This window comes from Bos javanicus, chromosome 7 (genome assembly GCF_032452875.1).
Source record: "Bos javanicus breed banteng chromosome 7, ARS-OSU_banteng_1.0, whole genome shotgun sequence".
Classification (NCBI taxonomy): domain Eukaryota; kingdom Metazoa; phylum Chordata; class Mammalia; order Artiodactyla; family Bovidae; genus Bos; species Bos javanicus.
Window position 1 is genome coordinate 34,025,889 of NC_083874.1, and position 21,372 is coordinate 34,047,260.

A 21,372-nucleotide genomic window follows, 5' to 3' on the forward strand; every position below is an offset into this window, starting at 1 on the left:
GTTCCAGAGCAAGACATACCATGCTAATTCTCCAGCAACACAGGAACATAGCCCTGAGCTTTATTTTATTTTTTATTTTTTTATTAAGCGCCAAGCCGCGGCCGCTCCTCCCAGCACCCTCCCCCTGCGCGGCGGCCACGCCCCTTCTGCCCCTGAGCTTTAATATACAGGCTGCCAAAAGTCACACCAAACCCACAGACACCTCAAAACTCACTACTGAACACTTCATTGCACTCCAGAGAGAAGAGATCCAGCTCCACCCACCAGAACATGGACACAAGCTTCCCTAACCAGGAAACCTAGACAACTCACTCGTCCAATTCCCCCACAGGGAGGAACCTCCACAATAAAGAGGAACCACAAACTTTCAGCCTACAGAAAGGCCACCCCAAACACAGCAATCTAAACAAGATGAAAAGGAACAGAAATACTCAGCAGGTAAAGGAACATGATAAATGCCCACCAAACCAAACAAAAAGAGGAGGAAACAGGGAGTCTACCTGAAAAAGAATTCAGAATAATGATAGTAAAAATGATCCAAAATCTTGAAAACAAAACGGAGTTACAGATAAATAGTCTGGAGACAAGGATAGAGAAGATGCAAAAAATGTTTAACAAAGACCTAGGAGAAATAAAAAAGAGTCAATCAATAATGTATAATGCAATAAAAGATCAAAAACACTCTGGAGGGAACCAACAGTAGAATAACTGAGGCAGAAGATAGGATAAGTGAGGTGGAAGATAGAATGCTGGAAATAAATGAAGCAGAGAGGAAAAAAGAAAAAAAGCATTAAAAGAAACGAGGACGTCAGAGACCTCTAGGACAATGTCAAATGCCCCAACATTCGAATCACAGGAGTCGCAGAAGACAAAAAGAAAGGCCATAAGATAATACTGGAGGAGATAATAGTTGAAAACTTCCCTAAAATGGGGAAGGAAATAGCCATCCAAGTCCAAGAAACTTGGAGAGTCCCAAACAGGATAAACCCAAGGCAAAAAACCCCAAGACAATTCGTTAATCAAATTAACAAAGATCAAACACAAAGAACAAATATTAAAAGAGGCAAGGGAAAAACAACAAATAACACACAAGGGGACTGCCATAAGGATCAGCTGTTCAGCTTATCTTTCAATAGAAACTCTTCAGGCCAGAAGGGAATGGCAGGACATATTTAAAGTGATAAAAGAGAAAAATCTACAACCCAGATCACTGTACCCAGCAAGGATCTCATTCAAATATGAAGGAAAAATCAAAAGCTTTACAGACAAGCAAAAGCTCAGAGAATTCAGCAACACCAAATCAGCTCTCCAACAAATGCTAAAGGATCTTCTCTAGACAGGAAACACAGAAAAAGTGTATAAACTCAAACCCAAAACAACAAAGTAAATAGCAACAGGATCATACTTATCAATAATTACCTTAAATGTAAATGGGGTGAATGCCCCAACCAAAAGACAAAGACTGGCTGAATGGATAAAAAAACAAGACTCCTATATATGCTGTCTACAAGAGACCCACCTCAAAACAAGGGACACATACAGAGTGAAAATGAAGGGCTGAAAAAAGATATTTCACGCAAATGGAGACCAAAAGAAAGCAGGAGTAGCAATATTCATATCAGATAAAATAGACTTTGAAATAAAGGCTGTGAAAAGAGGCAAAGAAGGACACTACATAATGATCAAAGGATCAATCCAAGAAGATATACAATTATAAATATATATGCACCCAACATAGGAGCACCACAATATGTAAGACAAATGCTAACAAGTGTGAAAGGGGAAATTAACAATAACACAATAATAGTGGGAGACTTTAATACCCCACTCACACCTATGGATAGATCAACTAAACTGAAAATTAGCAAGGAAACACAAACTTTAAATGATACAATGGACCAGTTAGACCTAACTGATATGTATAGGACATTTCACCCCAAAACAATGAATTTCATCTTTTTCTCAAGTGCACACGGAACCTTCTCCAGGATAGATCATATCCTGGGCCATAAATTGAGCATTGGTAAATTTAAAAAAACTGAAATCATTCCAAGCACCTTTTCTGATCACAATGCATTAAGATTAGCTGTCAACTACAGGGAAAAAAAACTATTAAAAATACCAACATATGGAGGCTAACCAACACAATTCTGAATAACCAACAAATCACAGAAGAAATCAAAATATGCATAAAAACGAATGAAAATGAAAACACAACCCAAAACCTATGAGACTCAGTTAAAGCAGTGCTAAGGGGAAGGTTCATTACAATACAAGCTTATCTCAAGAAACAAGAGAAAAATCAAGTAAATAACCTAACTCTACACCTAAAGCAACTAGAAAAGGAAAAAATGAAGAACCCCAGGGCTAGTATAAGGAAAAAAATCATAAAACTTAGGGAAAAAATAAATGAAAAAGAAATGAAACCATAGCAAAAATCAACAAAGTTAAAAGTTGGTTCTTTGAGAAGATAAATAAAATAGACAAACCATTAGCCAGACTCATGAAGGAAAAAAGGGAGAAGAATTAAATCAACAAAATTAGAAATGAAAATGGAGAAATCACAACAGACAACACAGAAATGCAAAGGATCATAAGAGACTACTATCAGTAACTATATGCCAATAAAATGGACAACTTGGAAGAAATGGAAAAATTCTTAGAAAAGTATAACTTTCTAAAACTGAACCAGAAAGAAACAGAAAATCTTAACAGACCCATCACAAGCACAGAAATCAAAACTGTAATCAGAAATCTTCCAGCAAACAAAAGCCCAGGACCAGACCACTTCACAGCTGAATTCTACCAAAAATTTAGAGAAGAGCTAACACCTATCCTACTCAAAGTCTTCCAGAAAACTGCAGAGGAAGGTAAACTTCCAAACTCATTCTATGAGGCCACCATCACCCTAATACCAAAACCAGACAAAGATGCCACAAAAAAAGAAAACTACAGGCCAATATCACTGATGAACACAGATGCAAAAATCCTTAAATTCTAGCAAACAGAATCCAGCAACATATTAAAAAGATCATACATCATGGCCAAGTGGGCTTTATCCCAGGGATGCAAGGATTCTCTAATATCTGCAAATCAATCAATGTGATACACCACATTAACAAACTGAAAGATAAAAACCATATGATTATCTCAATAGATGCAGAGAAAGCCTTTGACAAAATTCAACATCCATTTATGATAAAGCAGGATTAGAAGGAACATACCTCAACATAATAAAAGCTATATATGATAAACCCACAGCAAACATTATCCTCAATGGTGAAAAATTGAAAGCATTTCCCCTAAAGTCAGGAACAAGACAAGGGTGCCCACTCTCACCACTACTATTCAACATAGTTTTGGAAGTTTTGGCCACAGCAATCTGAGAAGAAAAAGAAATAAAAGGAATCCATACTGGAAAAGAAGTAAAACTATCACTGTTTGCAGATGACATGATCCTCTACACAGAAAACCCTAAAGACTCCACCAGAAAATTACTGCATCTCATCAATAAATATAGTAAAGTTTCAGGATATAAAATTAATACACAGAAATCCCTTGCATTCCTATACACTAACAATGAGAAAACAGAAAGAGAAATTAAGGAAACAATTTCATTCACCATTGCAATGAAAAGAATAAAATACTTAGGAATAAATCTACCTAAAGAAACAAAAGACCTATATATAGAAAACTATAAAACACTGATGAAAGAAATCAAAGATGACACAAATAGAAGGAGAAAGTTACCATGTTCATGGATATGAAGAATCAATATAGTGAAAATGAGTATACCACCCAAAGCAATCTATAGATTCAATGCAATCCCTATCAAACTACCAATGGTATTTTTTAGAGAACTAGAACAAATAATTTCACAATTTGTATGGAAATACAAAAAGCCTCGAACAGCCAAAGCAATCTTGAGAAACCAAAGCAATCTTGAGAAACAAGAATGGAACTGGAGGAATCAACCTGCCTAACTTCAGGCTATACTACAAATCTACAGTCATCAAGACAGTATGGTACTGGCACAAAGACAGAAATATAAATCAATGGAACAAGATAGAAAGCCCAGGGATAAATCCAAACACCTATGGACCCTTTATCTTTGACAAAGGAGGCAAGAATATACAATGGAGAAAAGACAATCTCTTTAACAAGTTGTGCTGGGAAAACTGGCCAACCACTTGTAAAAGAATGAAACTAGAACACTTTCTAACACCATACACAAAAATAAACTCAAAATGGATTAAAGATCTAAATGTAAGACCAGAAACTATAAAACTCCTAGAGGAAAACATAGGCAAAACACTCTCTGACATAAATCACAGCAGGGTCCTCTATGACCCACCTCCCAGAATAATGGAAATAAAAGCAAAAATAAACAAATGGGACCTAATTAAACTTAAAAGCTTTTGCACAACGCAGGAAACTATAAACAAGGTGAAAAGACAGCCTTCAGAATGGGAGAAAATAATAGCAAACGAACCAATGGACAAAGAATTAATCTAAAAAATATACAAGCAGCTCATACAGCTCAATACCAGAAAAACAAACAACCCAATCAAAAAAATGGGCCAAAGAACTAAACAGACATTTCTCCAAAGAAGACATAGAGATGGCTAACAAACACATGAAAAAATATTCAACATCACTCATTATCAGAGAAATTCAAATCAAAACCACAATGAGGTATCATCTCACACCAGTCAAAATGGCTGCTATCAAAAAGTCTACGAACAATAAATGTTGGAGAAGGTGTGGAGAAAAGGGAACCCTCTTACACTGTTGGTGGGAATGCAAACTAGTACAGCCACTATGGAGAACAGTGTGGAGATTCTTTACAAAACTGGAAACAGAACTGCCATATGACCCAGCAATCCCACTGCTGGGCATACACACCGAGGAAACCAGAATTGAAAGAGACACATGTACCCCAATGTTCATCGCAGCACTGTTTACAATAGCCAGGACATGGAAGCAACCTAGATGTCCATCAGCAGATGAATGGATAAGAAAGCTGTGGTACATATACACAATGGAATATTACCCAACTATTAAAAAGAATGCATTTGAATCAGTTCTAGTGAGGTGGATGAAACTGGAGCCTATTATACAGAGTGAAGTCAGTCAGAAAGAAAAACACCAATACAGCATACTAACACATATATATGGAATTTAGAAAGATGGTAACAATGACCCTATATGTGAGACAGCAAAAGAGACACAGATGTATAATAAAGCCTTTTGGACTCTGTGGGAAAAGGCAAGGGTGGGAGGATTTGAGAGAATAGCATTGAAACATGTATATTATCATATGTGAAACAGATCGCCAGTTCAGGTTCCATGCATGAGACAGGGTGCTCAGGGCTGGTGTACTGGGATGACCCTGAGGGATGGGATGGGGAGTGAGGTGGGAAGGGGGTTCAGGATGGGGAACACATGTTTACCCATACATGACATGGTTGATTTATGTCAATGTATGGCAAAAACCACTACAATATTGTAAAGTAATTAGCCTGCAATTAAAATAAATAAATTAATTTAAGACAAAACAAGTAATATTAGAATCAATGTATCAAACATAAAGGCTGTATTTGCTGTTTTTCATGACTTTTTTCTTTATTCTTAATGCCTACTTTTGACTCTTAAGTTTTTATAAAGATAAGAAAGTTACATATAGCAATGATTTCCTATGCAGAATGGAATACGAAAGCTGGGTACAGAATTGGGGCATTTCACTTCTTACGCTATATTACTTTAAGAAATATAAAATTTTTTTTAAGAACTTAATGTAATTCTGTAGAAATATAAGAGATGTTTTAGCTTTTAAAAACAAGAGTAAGGACTTCCCTCAGGGTCCAGTGGCTAAGACTCCAAGCTCCCAATGCAGAAGGCCCAGGTTCAATCCCTAGTCAGGAAACGAGATCCCATAAGCTGCAACCAAGTCCCAGTGCAGTCACAAGAGCATATTCATATCCACATTTACAGTAATGTACTGGTTATATCATGTGCTCTTTACTAAAAACACTAAATAGACAACTGAATAAAATTCAGACTTATGAAATAATCTACATCAAAAAAAATCTCACATATAAAATCTGTTGCTAAACATCTTTGGCAGACTTAGATAAAATCTAATTTCATAATTACACTGGAATGTTGAGATATTTGCTAAGTGATTTATTAACATGAGAAATAGAATTAGTTGAGGAAAAATAAAAGAAACAGTATAATTCTCTCAAATACCATACCATAGTTAGCCACTGCTTTTCCACCTTTCCTTCTTATTTCTTCAACAACCTTATCAGCAGCTAAGGAGCCTTTGCCAACTCCTGTGAAGTCCCCTCCTAGGTCATTCACTGCAATGCAAAAATAAACAAATAAGAATTCAGTTCTAGACATTAAAAAATATGAGGTGGAATGAAACCATATTATTAGCATATGTTTTCAGTCATCTTCCTAATTCCCTCCTACTGTATTTCCATCCTACTGAAGATACCATGATATATGTACTTCCAAAACATGTCTCTTTGCTTTTAAATATAGACATGAAGCAGTGAAAATATTTAAACACAGGTTCATGCCATGAAACTTTTAACTGTGCAGTGCTTCTCTTTTGGAAAGCAAAAGACTGATTCAACCCATTTTTAGAAAAAAAAAAAAGGAAAAGAAAAAAAGATCACTTTTAAGAGTAAACACAGAGGAAAACAGTATGGACATCCTTCAAAAAAAATTAAAAATAGAACTGCCATATGATCCAGCAATCCCACTTGATTGAATTGAAATCAGGAACTGAAGAGATAATAGAACTCCAGTGTTCAATGCAGCACTATTACGATAGCCAAGATGTACAAACAATCTAAATATCAACTGACAGACAAAATGGATAAAGAAGTGGCACATATATACAATGTACTATTATTTAGCCTCTAAAAAAAGAAGGAAATTTTTCAATATGTAACAACATGGATAAACCCTGAAGATAATAAGGTAACCCAGTCACAGAAGACCAAATACTGCATGATTATATCTAAAACGGTCAAACTCATAGAATCAGAGAGTAGAATAGTGGTTGCAGAGATTAGCAGGAGGAGAAAAAGGGGAGTTGCTAATCAGTGGGCATAAAATTTCAATAATGCAAGATGAAAATGTTCTAAAGATCTTATCTACTGTACAACATAATGCCTATAGTTAATAATACTCTATTGTACAGTTAAAAATTTCTTAAAAGGGTAGATCTCATATTAAGAGTTCTTATCACAACTGAAAAAAAGAAAAGAAAGGTTAAATATATAATGTGACATATCTTCTCCATGTCAAGAAAGCCATTTACAGCAATGGTGATGAAGAACAAGCATATTAAATTCACACTGGTGAATTTTTATAAAACATAATACGTCACGGTCTACCAAAAAAGAAATAAAACTATTTATTGGAAATGGTCAAAAACTACACACACAACTAACATGTGTTCAGTCACTAATTTATACCATATATATAATTTATGTGTTTCCCTAGTGGCTCAGATGGTAAAGAATCTGCCTACAACGCAGGAGAATAGTTTTGATCCCTGGGTTGGAAAGATCCCCTGGAGAAGGGAATGGCTACCCACTCCAGTATTCTTGCCTGGAAAATTTCATGGACAGAGGAGCCTAGCCAGCTATAGTCCATGGAGTCATGAAGAGTTGGACACAACTGAGTGACTTTCATTACATTTTTACATCTTCCTGTATATATAGACACAAACATTAAATGAACATTTACCATTTGCAAGGAAATGTATAAGAATGGTGCCTATCCTCAAAGAGTTTATAATGTACTGAAAGTTAAGTATGTGGTAACTACACTAATGCATTAATTGTATCATAAGTATATAAAGGCAACATAACTAAATAATATGATAACAAAAGTAATTTACACAATCATTGAAGGTTGAATTTATAAAATAACATGCAAAAACAAATGAAAAGATAAATAATATGTCAGTCACTCAGTCATGTCCAACTCTTTGCAACTCCATGAACTATAGCCCACTAGGCTCCTCTGTCCATGGAATTCTCCAGCCAAGAATACTGGAGTGGGTTGCCATTCCCTTCTCCAGGGCATCTTCCTGACCCAGGGATCAAACCTGGGTCTCCTGCACCAAAGGCAGATTCCCTACCATCTGAGCCACAATAGATCAATGCCAAACATCTTAGAAAAAACAGAACTTAACAAATACTGGGGACAAAGAATTAACTTGCATTGCAAAGTGATCATTTTTGTATGGTTATTGCATAAACCATGAGGAATATAATAATTTAAAAATTACTAATTAATAATGGCATAGAGGTATAGGCTAAAATTTAAACTCTCTTAATATGATCAAATTGATGATTATCATACCTGAAAAAAAGTGCATATCTTTTTTTCTTTTGAAGTATAACTCTCTTATGCGGGAACTGGGGTGAGGGTTGCAACTGGAGTAGTGTAGTAAAAGGAGATAAAGGAATGACTCAGAGAAAAATTAATCAAATGTGATTTTGTGCTTAAAGGAAATTAATTTTTCAAAATGTGGACTGAGGTATATTTTTTCTAACAATATAGTCTTATCAGTCTTATTGCAAATAAAAAAAGCTACAAAGACAAAAAATAATGGGGGAAAGGCTTACATTATCCCTCAGAGAATTTTTTTAAAATGTTAAGATTCTCAAGACTAAATTCCTATTAATTATTCATTATTTGAGTACAGTTACTTAAATAACAGGAAATAAACAATTTAAAAAAAATCAAGATTTTGAAATATATAACTAACAGTCTTCTAAGACCCTTTTTACCCAAGCAAGGAAAAGTTCAAAAGCAAATTGAGGAAGACAATATTGAAGTAAAGAAAGAAATGTTCAATTGTGAAATGAAACACTATCCCCAAGTGTAAACTATTCCAAGTGCAATCAAAGGTAAACATTGGAGCCTAAATAAATGATTACTGAGATCAATGATCAATGCAGTGAAACAGTATCAAAATAGATTTATTCAAGACAAGTATTCACTTCAGAGAGGACAAATTTAACACTGACCCTACTCAGTTACCCTACCAGAGCTAATTCACAGGAATTACAGCCTTAACTAGAAAAGCACTGATTACACACTGAAGGGCTTAGCCAGCAGCAACATTAAAAGATTGTTTGTAAACAAAGAGAAATGTACTTGTACTATGTGACCCTGTCATCACTTATATATATATGACTAATATTCCAGTGAAAAAGTTGGCTTAAAGCTCAACATTCAGAAAACTAAGATCATGGCATCTGGTCCCATCACTTCATGGGAAATAGATGAGGAAACAGTGGAAACAGTGTCAGACTTTACTTTTGGGGATTCCAAAATCACTGCAGATCATGATTGCAGCCATGAAATTAAAAGACACTTACTCCTTGGAAGGAAAGTTATGACCAACCTAGATAGCATATTCAAAAGCAGAGACATTACCTTGCCAACAAAGGTCCATCTAGTCAAGACTATGGTTTTCCCAGTGATCATGTATGGATGTGAAAGTTGGACTGTGAAGAAAGCTGAGTGCCGAAGAATTGATGCTTTTGAACTGTGGTGTTGGAGAAGACTCTTGAGAGTCCCTTGGACTGCAAAGAGATCCAACCAGTCCATTCTAAAGGAGATCAGCCCTGGGTGTTCATTGGAAGGAATGATCCTAAAGCTGAAACTCCAATACTTTGGCCACCTCATGCGAAGAGTGGCCACTTGATTTCCACTTGATTCATTGGAAAGACTCTGATGCTGGGAGGAATTGGGGGCAGGAGGAGAAGGGGACAACAGAAGATGAGATGGCTGGATGGCATCACCGACTCGATGGACATGAGTTTGAGTAAACTCTGGGAGTTGGTGATGGACAGGGAGGCCTGGCATGCTGCGATTCATGGGGTCGCAAAGAGTCCGACACGACTGAGCGACTGAACTGAATTGAATATTCCAATTATAACAATATTTTAAAATATCCCTACCGCCTACTGTTAAAGACACATCTGGAGGAGAAGGGGACAACAGAGGATGAGATGGTGGATGACATCACTGACTCAACAGACTTGAGTTTGAGTAAACTCTGGAGTTGGCAATGGACAGGGAGGCCTGGAGTGCTGAGTCCATGGGGTCGCAAAGAGTTGGACATGACTGAGCAACTGAACTGAACTGACTGAATATTCCAATTATAACAATATTTAAAATATCCCTACCACCTACTGTTAAAGACACAACTTTGTACATTGCTGCATTTGAGCTCCATACAGTTTTCTAGGAGTTTGGCAGGAACAGTTGTTCCTATTTTTACAGAAGAAGAAAGAGTTTAGGAAAAGTTAGGTAACTTGTTCGAGGCTCCAAGGCTGTATGAAATAGCAAAATTCATACAAGCACCTGGACCCACCACAATACCACTCTGCTCCTCTAATGCTGTGAACAAGTTTCTTTTATCCTAATTATTTCCTTAAAAAAAAAAAAAATCATGTTTGCTTGGAGAGAATACAGAAGAAACAATAAATCAGCCACCTCACTCAAACAGCTTCAAAATACACAGTATTTTTATTACCTATTGGTAAGATTATCATAGTTAAAGGATAGAGTCTTTTCAGCTAACACCATCAAAATATCCCCAAAAGTGATATATTTGTAAATCCTCCATATAAAATCCAGCTTATAGCTCTAAGAGTTTTTTGTTTTTGTTTTTTTAAGATGTAAAATCTTTTGCCTATTTCCATCATTTTAAATAAATCAATGATTTTGATAGTCTATTAAAGACTAAGTTTTTTTAATTAAAAATCTACTCTGAGTTTTTATTAAACACCTACTAACCACTAGAGTAGGATCCAGAGAATTATAAACACACTTGGAGCCTATAAAAGTACCCTATAAATAGGAAAATGGATACCTAAACACAAAGTACTGAGTTATCAGCTAATAAAGCCTGAAAACCGAACCAGGTTTGTGAGAATGGCTGTTTCCCCATATCCTCCCAACTCTAGACATTATCATTCTTTTCAGTGTAACAATTAAATGATTATAAATTGTAGCCCATTATTTTAGCACTAGTAAAGTTACATTATTTTCATAGGCTTGTCATTTATATTTCTGTTTACTGTTTTGTCCGCTTAAATAACATTTCATTTGAGGTGCCTTTTTTTCATACAGATGTGTACATATTGCATGCATGTATGCTCATCACTTCAGTCATGTCCGACTCTATGGAACCCAATGGACTGTAGCCCACCAGGCTCCTCTGTCTATGGGAGTCTCCAGGCAAGAATACTGGAGTGGGTTGTCATGCCCTCCTGCAGGGGATCTTCCCAACCTAGGGATTGAACTCTGGTCTCCTATGTCTTCTGCATAGCAGGTAGATTCTGAGCCACTGGGGAAGCCCCATGTACATGTCACTTATTTATAAAAGATTTTAATTTTTAATCATATATGTTGCAAATTATAAATTCTTTGATTGAAATGTTGAAAGAGAAACAGCAGAGCATTAATACTATTTGATAGCATTACGTACATTGTTTTTTAACATTTTGTTACATAAACCAGATTGAGAAATCTGGATTTGTCTTTAGCAATCCAATTTGTGTACCAGGCTTGGCTCTCAGAAGTTGGTTTTCCCATTCTCTCTTGCTGTTCTTCAGCCCTGACTACTGGCCTCAAAGACTAGAGCAAGAAACATGTTTTGGGTCTCCTGATATCAGGGCTGCTAAACCAGCTGAGGTAACACATATCACTTTTAGTGTTGGGGCAAAAAAAAATGCAAATCAAACTGATCATCATCTTCCTTCAAACTGTCCCACCCTCTCAGCAGCACTTTGCTGGCTAAGTCATTTCCCAGATATTCTCTCTTTTCTCCCATTTCTGAACAGTACATGCCACCAAGCTATCAAGGCTTGATCTCCATTTCATTATGATTCATCAAATAGTCACTCTGTTCACACTCTGTAGCCAGCACTGGGCTTGGTGCTTGGAGCTTGGAAGGTAGATAGTTTGTGCACTGAGGAGTTTCCAGTTCTTCTGAGGAACCAATTATTGCCATGTCTTTCCTGTTCTATCATTTCATGCCCAGACTACTGTAAGTGCCTCCCCAATGGCCTTTTCCCTCCAATCTTAATCATTCCAGGCTGCTAGCAGCCAGTTGCTGGGTAATGGCCCTAAACAGCCTTAAACTAACTCATTCCCCCACTGAAAATCTGCAGTAGAATCCTGTCATTCACTGCCTAACTTTCCAGATCCCTTAAATCTGACCTCACTTTACTGTTTCACTTTACTATAAGTAGTTCCTCCTCTCTGGGAAATTGCTTATATAGCTATTTCTAAGTTCCCACTGAATTATCAGGAGTAATAACGTTACAATGCTTTGTATCTGAAGAGTGCTCTATAACTGTGCTTATACATATTCCTGTTCATATATTTATTCAATCCAAGGATTTGACACCAGCTAAGTCATATCTATGACCAGTGACATATCTATAAACTACTTTTATTTCCAAAGTAAAATGGTGCCTCCAAATCTACAAAATCGAAATAATTTTTATATGCATTGATTTTGCACATGACATGCTTTACAGTGAGTAATCTGAGAAGTGTATAAAAAGATGACAAAGGCAATATTATACTGCAAGTGTACTTATTTTTTGGAGAGGTTATTTACTTTTTTTTAATGCTTTTAAGAAATTCAAACACTACGGATTCAAAAAGCCCTTTCTAACCTGTGTCCTATCCCAGAGGTAACTGCTGTCCTTCCAGGCATTTCTGTTTTCTGTGTTGATGCCTTTTCTCCCATTCTAAAAAGTTTCTGATAGCAAACAACAGCATTAAGAATCATTTCATTGATATAGTGGGCCCAATGGGGATTTCCTCTTGTATTCTGTTTATGTCTTGACTGCTACCAACAAGTATTTAAAGTGCCTTAAATATAAAAGGCATGTGCAAGGACTATTAAAAGATGGAAAAATTAAGAAAATGCCACATCAGAGAAAGAGAAGCCTACTCAAAGCATGGGCTAATGGTGGTTACCCTGGCTGAGGACAGTGTGAGGTTTACCCTTAAGCTTCCTGATAGTCAAAGAAAAAGTGCAAAACATAGAGTTGCCATTATATTTTCATTGTTTGGCAGAAAGATACCATCACCCTAGTTCATCAGGAGTCTTTTCCAGAATGGCCATGCTGCTGTTGCTGCTACTAAGTCGCTTCAGTTGTGTCCGACTCTGTGCGACCCCATAGATGGCAGCCCACCAGACTCCTCCGTCCCTGGGATTCTCCAGGCAAGAACACTGGAGTGGGCTGCCATTTCCTTCTCCAATGCATGTAAGAATGGCCATAAATGTATCTAAATATTTGTAGGCCTCCAAAATGTGGTAATAGTTTAGAAAGCAGTATCTTAAATGAGGCCCCCTTAATTTAAGGGATGGAATCTGTCTCAACAACAAGAAGGCATCAAGGGTCTCTTTAAAGGAAGAAGAAACTGAAAATGAGTGACTGAGTCCTCCTGGGACTCCGTCTCCTGTCTATCTGTACTCACCACCTGGGTAATCTGACCCAATCTCCTGGCTTTAAATACCTCCTGGGAACTGAAAATAGATTTATATAGCTTCAATGTCCCCCCAGCTATAGAGTCCTATGTCCCACTGCCTACTTACTAGCCTCATCTGAAAGTCTACAGGAATGTCCCCTCTCTGGGAATCTGCCCTCCTCCAGTCTTTTCTCTCTCACTCTATCCTCCCTCCTTTTCAACCCACATCAGCAAATAACCAAATCCTGCCATACCTACCTTCCAAATATATCCAGAATTTAACCTCCTTGTACCATCTCCATCCCTACCAACTGTCTGAATCAACCCCTTCTCTTTTACATATTTCAATAACCTGACAGATTTCTCTGCTTCCACTTCTTTTTTTAATGAAAAATTATAAGTACAGACAATAAGAGTTCATAGGATAATAAACCCCCAACATGCTCAACATCCTCCTCTACTTCCATTCTTACTCCTCCAGAACCTACTCCTCAGACAGCAAGCAGAATGATCAATTTAAACCTTAAATCAGGTCATGAAAGTAGGTTCTCATTAGAAATCTAGAAAAATAGTATACACGATCTTATTTGCAAAACAGAAATAGAGACACAGATGTAGAATACAAACATATGGACACCAAGTAGGTAAAGGTGGTGACATAGGAATTGGGGTGTTGGTATTGACATATATACACTATTAATACTATGTATAAAATGGGTAACTAATGAGAACCTACTATATAGCTCAGGGAACCTTACTGAGTGCTCTGTGGTGACCTAAATTGGCAGGAAATCAAACAGAGGGGCTATATGTACACCTACAGCTGACTCAGGGTGCTGTACAGTAGAAACTAACACAACATTGTAAAGCAACTATACTCCAATAAAAATTAATTTAAAAAAAAATCAGGGTAAAAGCCAGTCCTTCTGAACTAAATGGTCCTATATGATCTGACCTCCTGTCACCTCTCATCTCTCATCTTCATTCCCCTAGAAGACACTACGCCAACCTGGGATGCCCCCGAAGCTCACTTTGATATAATCCTGAGCACAGCGCCCAGGACATGGTAGGCAGTCACTAATACTGTTTTATTTCCCCCTTTACAAAAGACTTTAATTCTTGGTGTCATTTAATCCCCACCATAATCCTGGCAGTTTTTAGGGAAGGTGGCTACTAATATTCAGACAAGTCATGTAACTGGACAGCAGAGCCAGGATTCACAGCCTGACCTAACTTCAGAGACCATTCACTTTCCCACACTGAAGTTCACCTTCTGGCTATCAGGATCACACAGCAGCTAAAAACACAGGCTCTGGCATCTGACAAGAGGAACTTTAAAAACTCATCTTTACCAGTTGTCATGTAACTACAGCACAGAAAAGAAATCGTGCCAATCTTACTTTAAAAGACTTCAATTCAAATTACGCCTAAGTGCTACTCCTCCAGTTCAAGAACAGAAAGCGTTTTGCCTTTCTTACTGTCAAAGAAGAGGTTCTGCTTGCTGGAACACTTCAATCTTCTTTGTGTTCAAGCCCTCAAGATAAAACTTACTATTCAGAGAACTTGATATGGCTCACCAACTGAGGAAACCTCAAACCTATTCCATTCCCAACATTGTCTTCAGATATGCACACACATTTCTTCAAAGATGTAATCTGTACAAAAACAAATGTCCCTTATTGCAATTATCAGCCAAAGGCTTAGCAGTTCTTACACTCAGATTTAAATCTCCCATAATGCTTGATATTACAGAACATAAAACATAGCAATCATATTAACGGGAAGCTTGAGAATATCTTAAATGATACCCTTAACTTTGGGCTTGGCCAGGTGACTTCCTTTGGCCAGTGAAATGTGAGTAGAAGTGCCATGACACTTCTAAACAGAAGCTTTAAGCACCACCATGGGGAACAGCTATGATGAGAGTCACTCCTTCAGCTGGGATCCTGAAATTAGTAAGACACACAGAGCAGAGAGACAACTGACCAGAAGGTGAACCATCAGGTAACTGTGAAACTATCCTTTATTATGATAAACCAATGAGATTTGTTTGTTAACTCAGCATAACCAAGAGAAAGCTCTCTCACATGAGAAACAAGCTACTCCATGTCTTAAGGTTTTACTTCTTACTGGACTCTGAGCTAACCTTAAGATTAACTGATCAGTAATTTTACCACAAACAAGCTCCTGCTGCTGCTGCTGCTAAGTCGCTTCAGTCGTGTCCGACTCTGTGCAACCCCATAGATGGAAGCCCACCAGGCTCCCCCGTCCCTGGGATTCTCCAGGCAAGAACACTGGAGTGGGTTGCCATTTCCTTCTCCAATGCAGGAAACTGAAAAGTGAAAGTGAAGTCGCTCAGTCGTGTCCGACTCTTAGCGACCCCATGGACTACAGCCCACCAGGCTCCTCCGTCCATGGGATTTTCCAGGCAAGAGTACTGGAGTGGGGTGCCATCGCCTTCTCCGACCACAAACAAGTGACTCTGTCATAAATCCTACATGTGCTTACTCCTGTTGCCTATTTTTTGCTTCCTCAGGTAAAAATATGCTGAGCAGAACAAAAGTAACTCAGGAGAAATGGCAGTGCACATAAAACGATCTGGAAGCAGGGCATCTATGTTTTAAAAACTTAAAGCACAGGGTAGTGGTGATTAGAAGAACGAAAACCACTGGTAGCCTAAAGAATTCACAGCCAGGTCGCAGGCTAACAAGTGGTAGAAAAGTTCTGCACTTTCACATAAACTAAACTATATCTGGTTCTCCAGCCAAGTTTGGTAAATAATTTTCCAAAAACACGAACTTTCAACCTCTTTGGACTTCAACAAGCATCTGCTGCAATACCATCCCTGGGTCAATGACAAGAGACACATCATCCCTGTTTATCATTTCCTTAGAACTGAAAAAGTCCAACCTGAGTTCAACAAATTCAAAAGTAAGAGATATAGGAATTCTGATCCCCACAAACACATATTTCTGCAAAAGGTTTTACAAAACAAATTTATAAACTAAGATTATAACTCAGCCACAACCAAAAAAGTAGAAATTTACTCAACCAATCTCAAAGGCACACCAACCACTCCCTACCCCACCCCCTCCCCCAAAAAAGGGCTACAACAATAAAAGAACCAATGAATAAAGTCCTTTCTTTACAAAAGGCAATATTCTAGGTCCTTTAGGAGATACAAAAGATAAAAAGAGACCCTAGCATTTATGGAACTGAGTTCAAAGATGTAAATAAAAAGTTATGAGTAAAAATATTAATAAATTAATAGCAATATTTTTTTAAAGAAAAAAACAGACCCTGACACCACGACACATTCTTGGGACAATCTGGCAAAAAAAAAAAAAAAAGGTCTGAACTATACACCCCTGCCAAAATATCACAATGCCAAAATGTGTTGACATTGTGTTCTTTTTTTTTTTTTTTTTAAACTTTACATAATTGTATTAGTTTTGCCAAATCTTCTTCTTGTTCTTCTTCTGCCAGAAGCAGACTGGATTAACACACTGTGGTTATGACCTTAAACAACATCCAAGGTCTCTGCGTACCTTCCATAAAGATAAGCCACACATCCACACTGAGGGAGAAAACTGGTTTAGAAAACCTGGCTGCTGGTTAAGTCTGTTACACATGTCTTCATAAACAAATTGCAGAAATCTCTCTCTCTGTATTCCCTAGAAAGATGTAGGGAAACTGTGATTGGGAGGCTAAAGCCCAGGAAAGATATTAATAAATATTGGGGCATACAACTGCCCTACATACCTACTTGGCAGTGAAGGTCCATTTAGTTACTCCCCACAAAGACGTGGCTGTAGACAAACCCACTCCTATGTCCACACCAACTGCCAAGCACACCAGGCAAACCACTGAGATTAATAAAATCTCCCACATTTAGTGTGTTCTCAAATACCCCATCCTCTAACTGAATCCCCACAGTAAAACTCATGTAAATGCCCCTTCAATTAAAATTTTTAAACTGTTATAAAAGCTCCCATTTGAAAAATTTTGATGAAAGAAATTAAAAACAAACAAAAAAACATACTTTGGATTTCCTGATTTCAAACTTCCAGTTAAGAAAATGCATTTACTTCTTCCCTTACCAATATATTTACACTTACAGGGATTCATCTTCTACCAGTCTGCTACAAGAAAAAATTACAGCCCACAATATACCAAATTCAAGAATTTTATAATGAACGCCTGCTTATCTTTCTCAATTCTACTGAGTTGTAAATTCTAGTTTACTTTAAAAAGTTACAAAAAATAAATAAATAAAAAGTATGTTACAAAATCAGCCTCAATGGGGAAAAGATTTTGCTGGCAGAAGAAAAAAAAATTGGTGATAAAATCTGACCTTGACAAATTATTTGATGTAAATACAAAGCTGTCTGTCTTGTGAAGTCTGTATTTTAGTTCCTAGGTACTAAATGAAAAGAAAAATTTATCAACTTACCAACAACTGATGCACCTCTTTCTGCAAAAGCCAGGGCATAGGCTCGGCCCAATCCTATTGAAGAAAAAGGAAAAAAAAAAAATCATAAAGTTGAGCAAATGTTAGAATAATTTTTTTGATCTACTCAATCCAGTCCCTATTGAAAAGTAACTGATGTGCATTAATTACAAGAGGAGGCTTCACTGGTACTCTCAGCCTCTACTACTTTTAGGAGTTGGAAAACTTAAAACTGTACTTTACACCCATTTCCCTACCATTTCCTACATTCTACCGAGCTTCTAGGATGCTAGATGTGATCTGTGTTCCACCGTTAAATGTGTGTGCATGAAAACGCACATGAAATGAAATTTGGAAGGAGGAAATGAGGCAGAAGTCACTGTACTGTGACAATAGACCAGTGCTGCTGGTTAGGAAGCCAATTTCTTGAAGCTTCCTAGGTATTAAGTGGATATACTGGCAGCTTCTAGATCAAGCTCCCTAATCTCTGGATGGCAACTTCCATTCTCTAGGTTCCTAGAGCCAGTGACTATTTGGGTGGTGGCAGTTCCAAGGGCAGCCTCAGAGATCCTGGCTCCACTAATGGACCAGTTTTACAAAAGCCAACGGCTTCTACTGAGTCCTTTCCTGTTTCAAGTATCTAACAGTTTCTACATTCTGCTCTGATCCTTGACTACGTAATCACCAGGAACACACACAAAATACTTAATTCAGATTCAAAGCTATAGGGTATAAATTTATACATCCAAAAATGGATATATGCCTATGTAAACCTTATAGGCGGAGAATATCTTAGGAAGACTATAAGAGAGTGGGAATTAGTGGTTCACCTCTGAGTAACAGAATTGTGTGATTAGCAACTAGGAGTGGAAAGCTTACTTCTGTATTTTTTCAATCATTTTAACATGTACACATTTTTAAAACTGAACTGATAAACTTACTGGTAGTTTATCTGGCCTTGAGAACCCCATGAACAGTATGAAAAGGCAAAAAGATAGGACACTGAGAGATGAACTCCCCAGGTTGGTAGGTGCCCAATATGCTACTGGAGATCAGTGGAGAAAGAATGAAGGGATGGAACCAAAGCAAAAGCAACACCCAGTTGTGGATGTGACTGGCGATAGAAGCAAGGTCTGATGCTGTAAAGAGCAATATTGCATAGGAACCTGGAATGTTAGGTCCACGAATCAAAGCAAATTGGAAGTGGTCAAACAGGAGATGACAAGAGTGAACGTCGACATTCTAGGAATCAGCAAACTAAAATGGACTGGAATGGGTGAATTTAACACAGATGACCATTATATCTACCACTGTGGGCAGGAATCCCTTAGAAAAAATGGAGTAGCCATCATGGTCAACAAAAGAGTCCGAAATGCAGTACTTGGATGCAATCTCAGAAACGACAGAATGATCTCTGTTCGTTTCCAAGGCAAACCATTCAATATCACAGTAATCCAAGTCTATGCCCCAACCAGTAACACTGAAGAAGCTGAAGTTGAATGGTTCTATGAAGACCTACAAGACCTTTTAGAACTAACACCCAAAAAAGATGTCCTTTTCATTATAGGGGACTGGAATGCAATAGTAGGAAATCAAGAAACACCTGGAGTAACAGGCAAATTTGGCCTTGGAATACAGAATGAAGCAGGGCAAAGGCTAATAGAGTTTTGCCAAGAGAACACACTGGTCATAGCAAATACCCTCTTCCAATAAACCAGAGAAGACTCTACACGTGGACATCACCAGATGGCCAATACTGAAATCAGATTGATTATATTCTTTGCAGCCAAAGATGGAGAAGCTCTATACAGTCAGGAAAAACAAGACCAGGAGCTGACTGCGGCTCAGATCATGAACTCCTCATTGCCAAATTCAGACTTAAATTGAAGAAAGTGGAGAAAACCACTAGACCATTCAGGTATGACCTAAATCAAATCCCTTACGATTATACAGTGGAAGTGAGAAATAGATTTAAGGGACTAGATCTGATAGAGTGCCTGATGAACTATGGACAGAGGTTTGAGACATTGTACAGGAGACATGGATCAAGACCATCTCCAAGAAAAAGAAATGCAAAAAGGCAAAATGGCTGTCTGAGGAGGCTTAAAAAATAGCTGTGAAGAGAAGAGAAGCAAAAAGCAAAGGAGAAAAGGAAAGATATAAGTACCTGAATGCAGAGTCCAAAGAATAGCAAGGAGAGGTAAGAAAGCCTTCCTCAGTGATCAATGCAAAGAAGTAGAAGAAAACAACAGAATGGGAAAGACTAGAGATCTCTTCAAGAAAATTAAGAGATACCAAGGGAACATTTCATGCAAAGATGGGGTTAATAAAGGACAGAAATGGTATGGACCTAACAGAAGCAGAAAATATTAAGATGTGCCAAGAATACATAGAACTGTACAAAAAGATCTTCACAACCCAGATAATCACGATGGTGTGATGACTCACCTAGAGCCAGACATCCTGAAATGCGAAGTCAAACGGGCCTTAGGAAGCATCACTATGAACAAAGCTAGTGGAGTGATGGAATTCCAGTTGAGCTATTCAAATCGTAAAAGATGATGCTGTGAAAGTGCTGTAGTCAATATGTCAGCAAATTTAGAAAACTCAGCAGTGGCCACAGGACTGGAAAAGGTCAGTTAAGTCCAATCCCAAAGAAAGGCCATGCCAAAGAATGCTCAAACTACCACACAATTGCACTCATCTCACACGCTAGCAAAGCAATGCTTGAAATTCTCCAAGCCAGGCTTCAGCAATATGTGAACCATTAATTTCCAGATGTTCAATCTGGATTTAGAAAAGGCAGAGGAACAAGAGATCAAATTGCCAACATCCACTGGATCATCAAAAAAACAAGAGAGTTCCAAAAAACAAAATAGTTCCATCTATTTCTGCTTTATTGACTATGCCAAAGCCTTTGAGTATGTGGATCACAATAAACTGGAAAATTCTGAAAGAGATAGGAATACCAGACTACCTGACCTGCCTCTTGAGAAACCTGTATGCAGGTCAGGAAGCAACAGTTAGAACTGGACATGGAACAACAGATTGGTTCCAAATAGGAAAAGAGGTACGTCAAGGCTATATATTGTCACCCTACTTATTTAATTTATTTGCAGAGTACATCATGAGAAACACTGGGCTGGAAGAAGCACAAGCTGCAATCAAGATTGCCAGGAGAAATATCAGTAACCTGAGATATGCAGATGACACTACCCTTACAGCAGAAAGTGAAGAAGAACTAAAGAGCCTCTTGATGAAAGTGAAAGAGGAGAGTGAAAAGTTGGCTTAAAGCTCAACATTCGGAAAACTAAGATCATGGCATCCAGTCCCATCACTTCAAGGCAAATAGATGGGGAAACAGTGTCAGACTTTATTTTGGGGGC

The 21,372-nt window shown here is 37.7% G+C and overlaps 1 protein-coding gene across 2 annotated transcripts in view; it reads right to left on the minus strand.

Moving 5' to 3' along the window:
• HSD17B4 (hydroxysteroid 17-beta dehydrogenase 4) overlaps nucleotides 1-21,372 on the minus strand; it is a 134,279-nt gene that overhangs the window by 107,645 nt on the left and 5,262 nt on the right. For both annotated transcript variants that reach the window (XM_061422987.1, XM_061422988.1), the window contains exons 2-3: nucleotides 17,990-18,043; nucleotides 6,258-6,365 (exon numbers count right to left, since the gene is read on the minus strand). In XM_061422987.1, coding sequence (XP_061278971.1) covers nucleotides 6,258-6,365; nucleotides 17,990-18,043 — 162 coding nt within the window. The remainder of the gene's footprint in view (nucleotides 1-6,257; nucleotides 6,366-17,989; nucleotides 18,044-21,372) is intronic.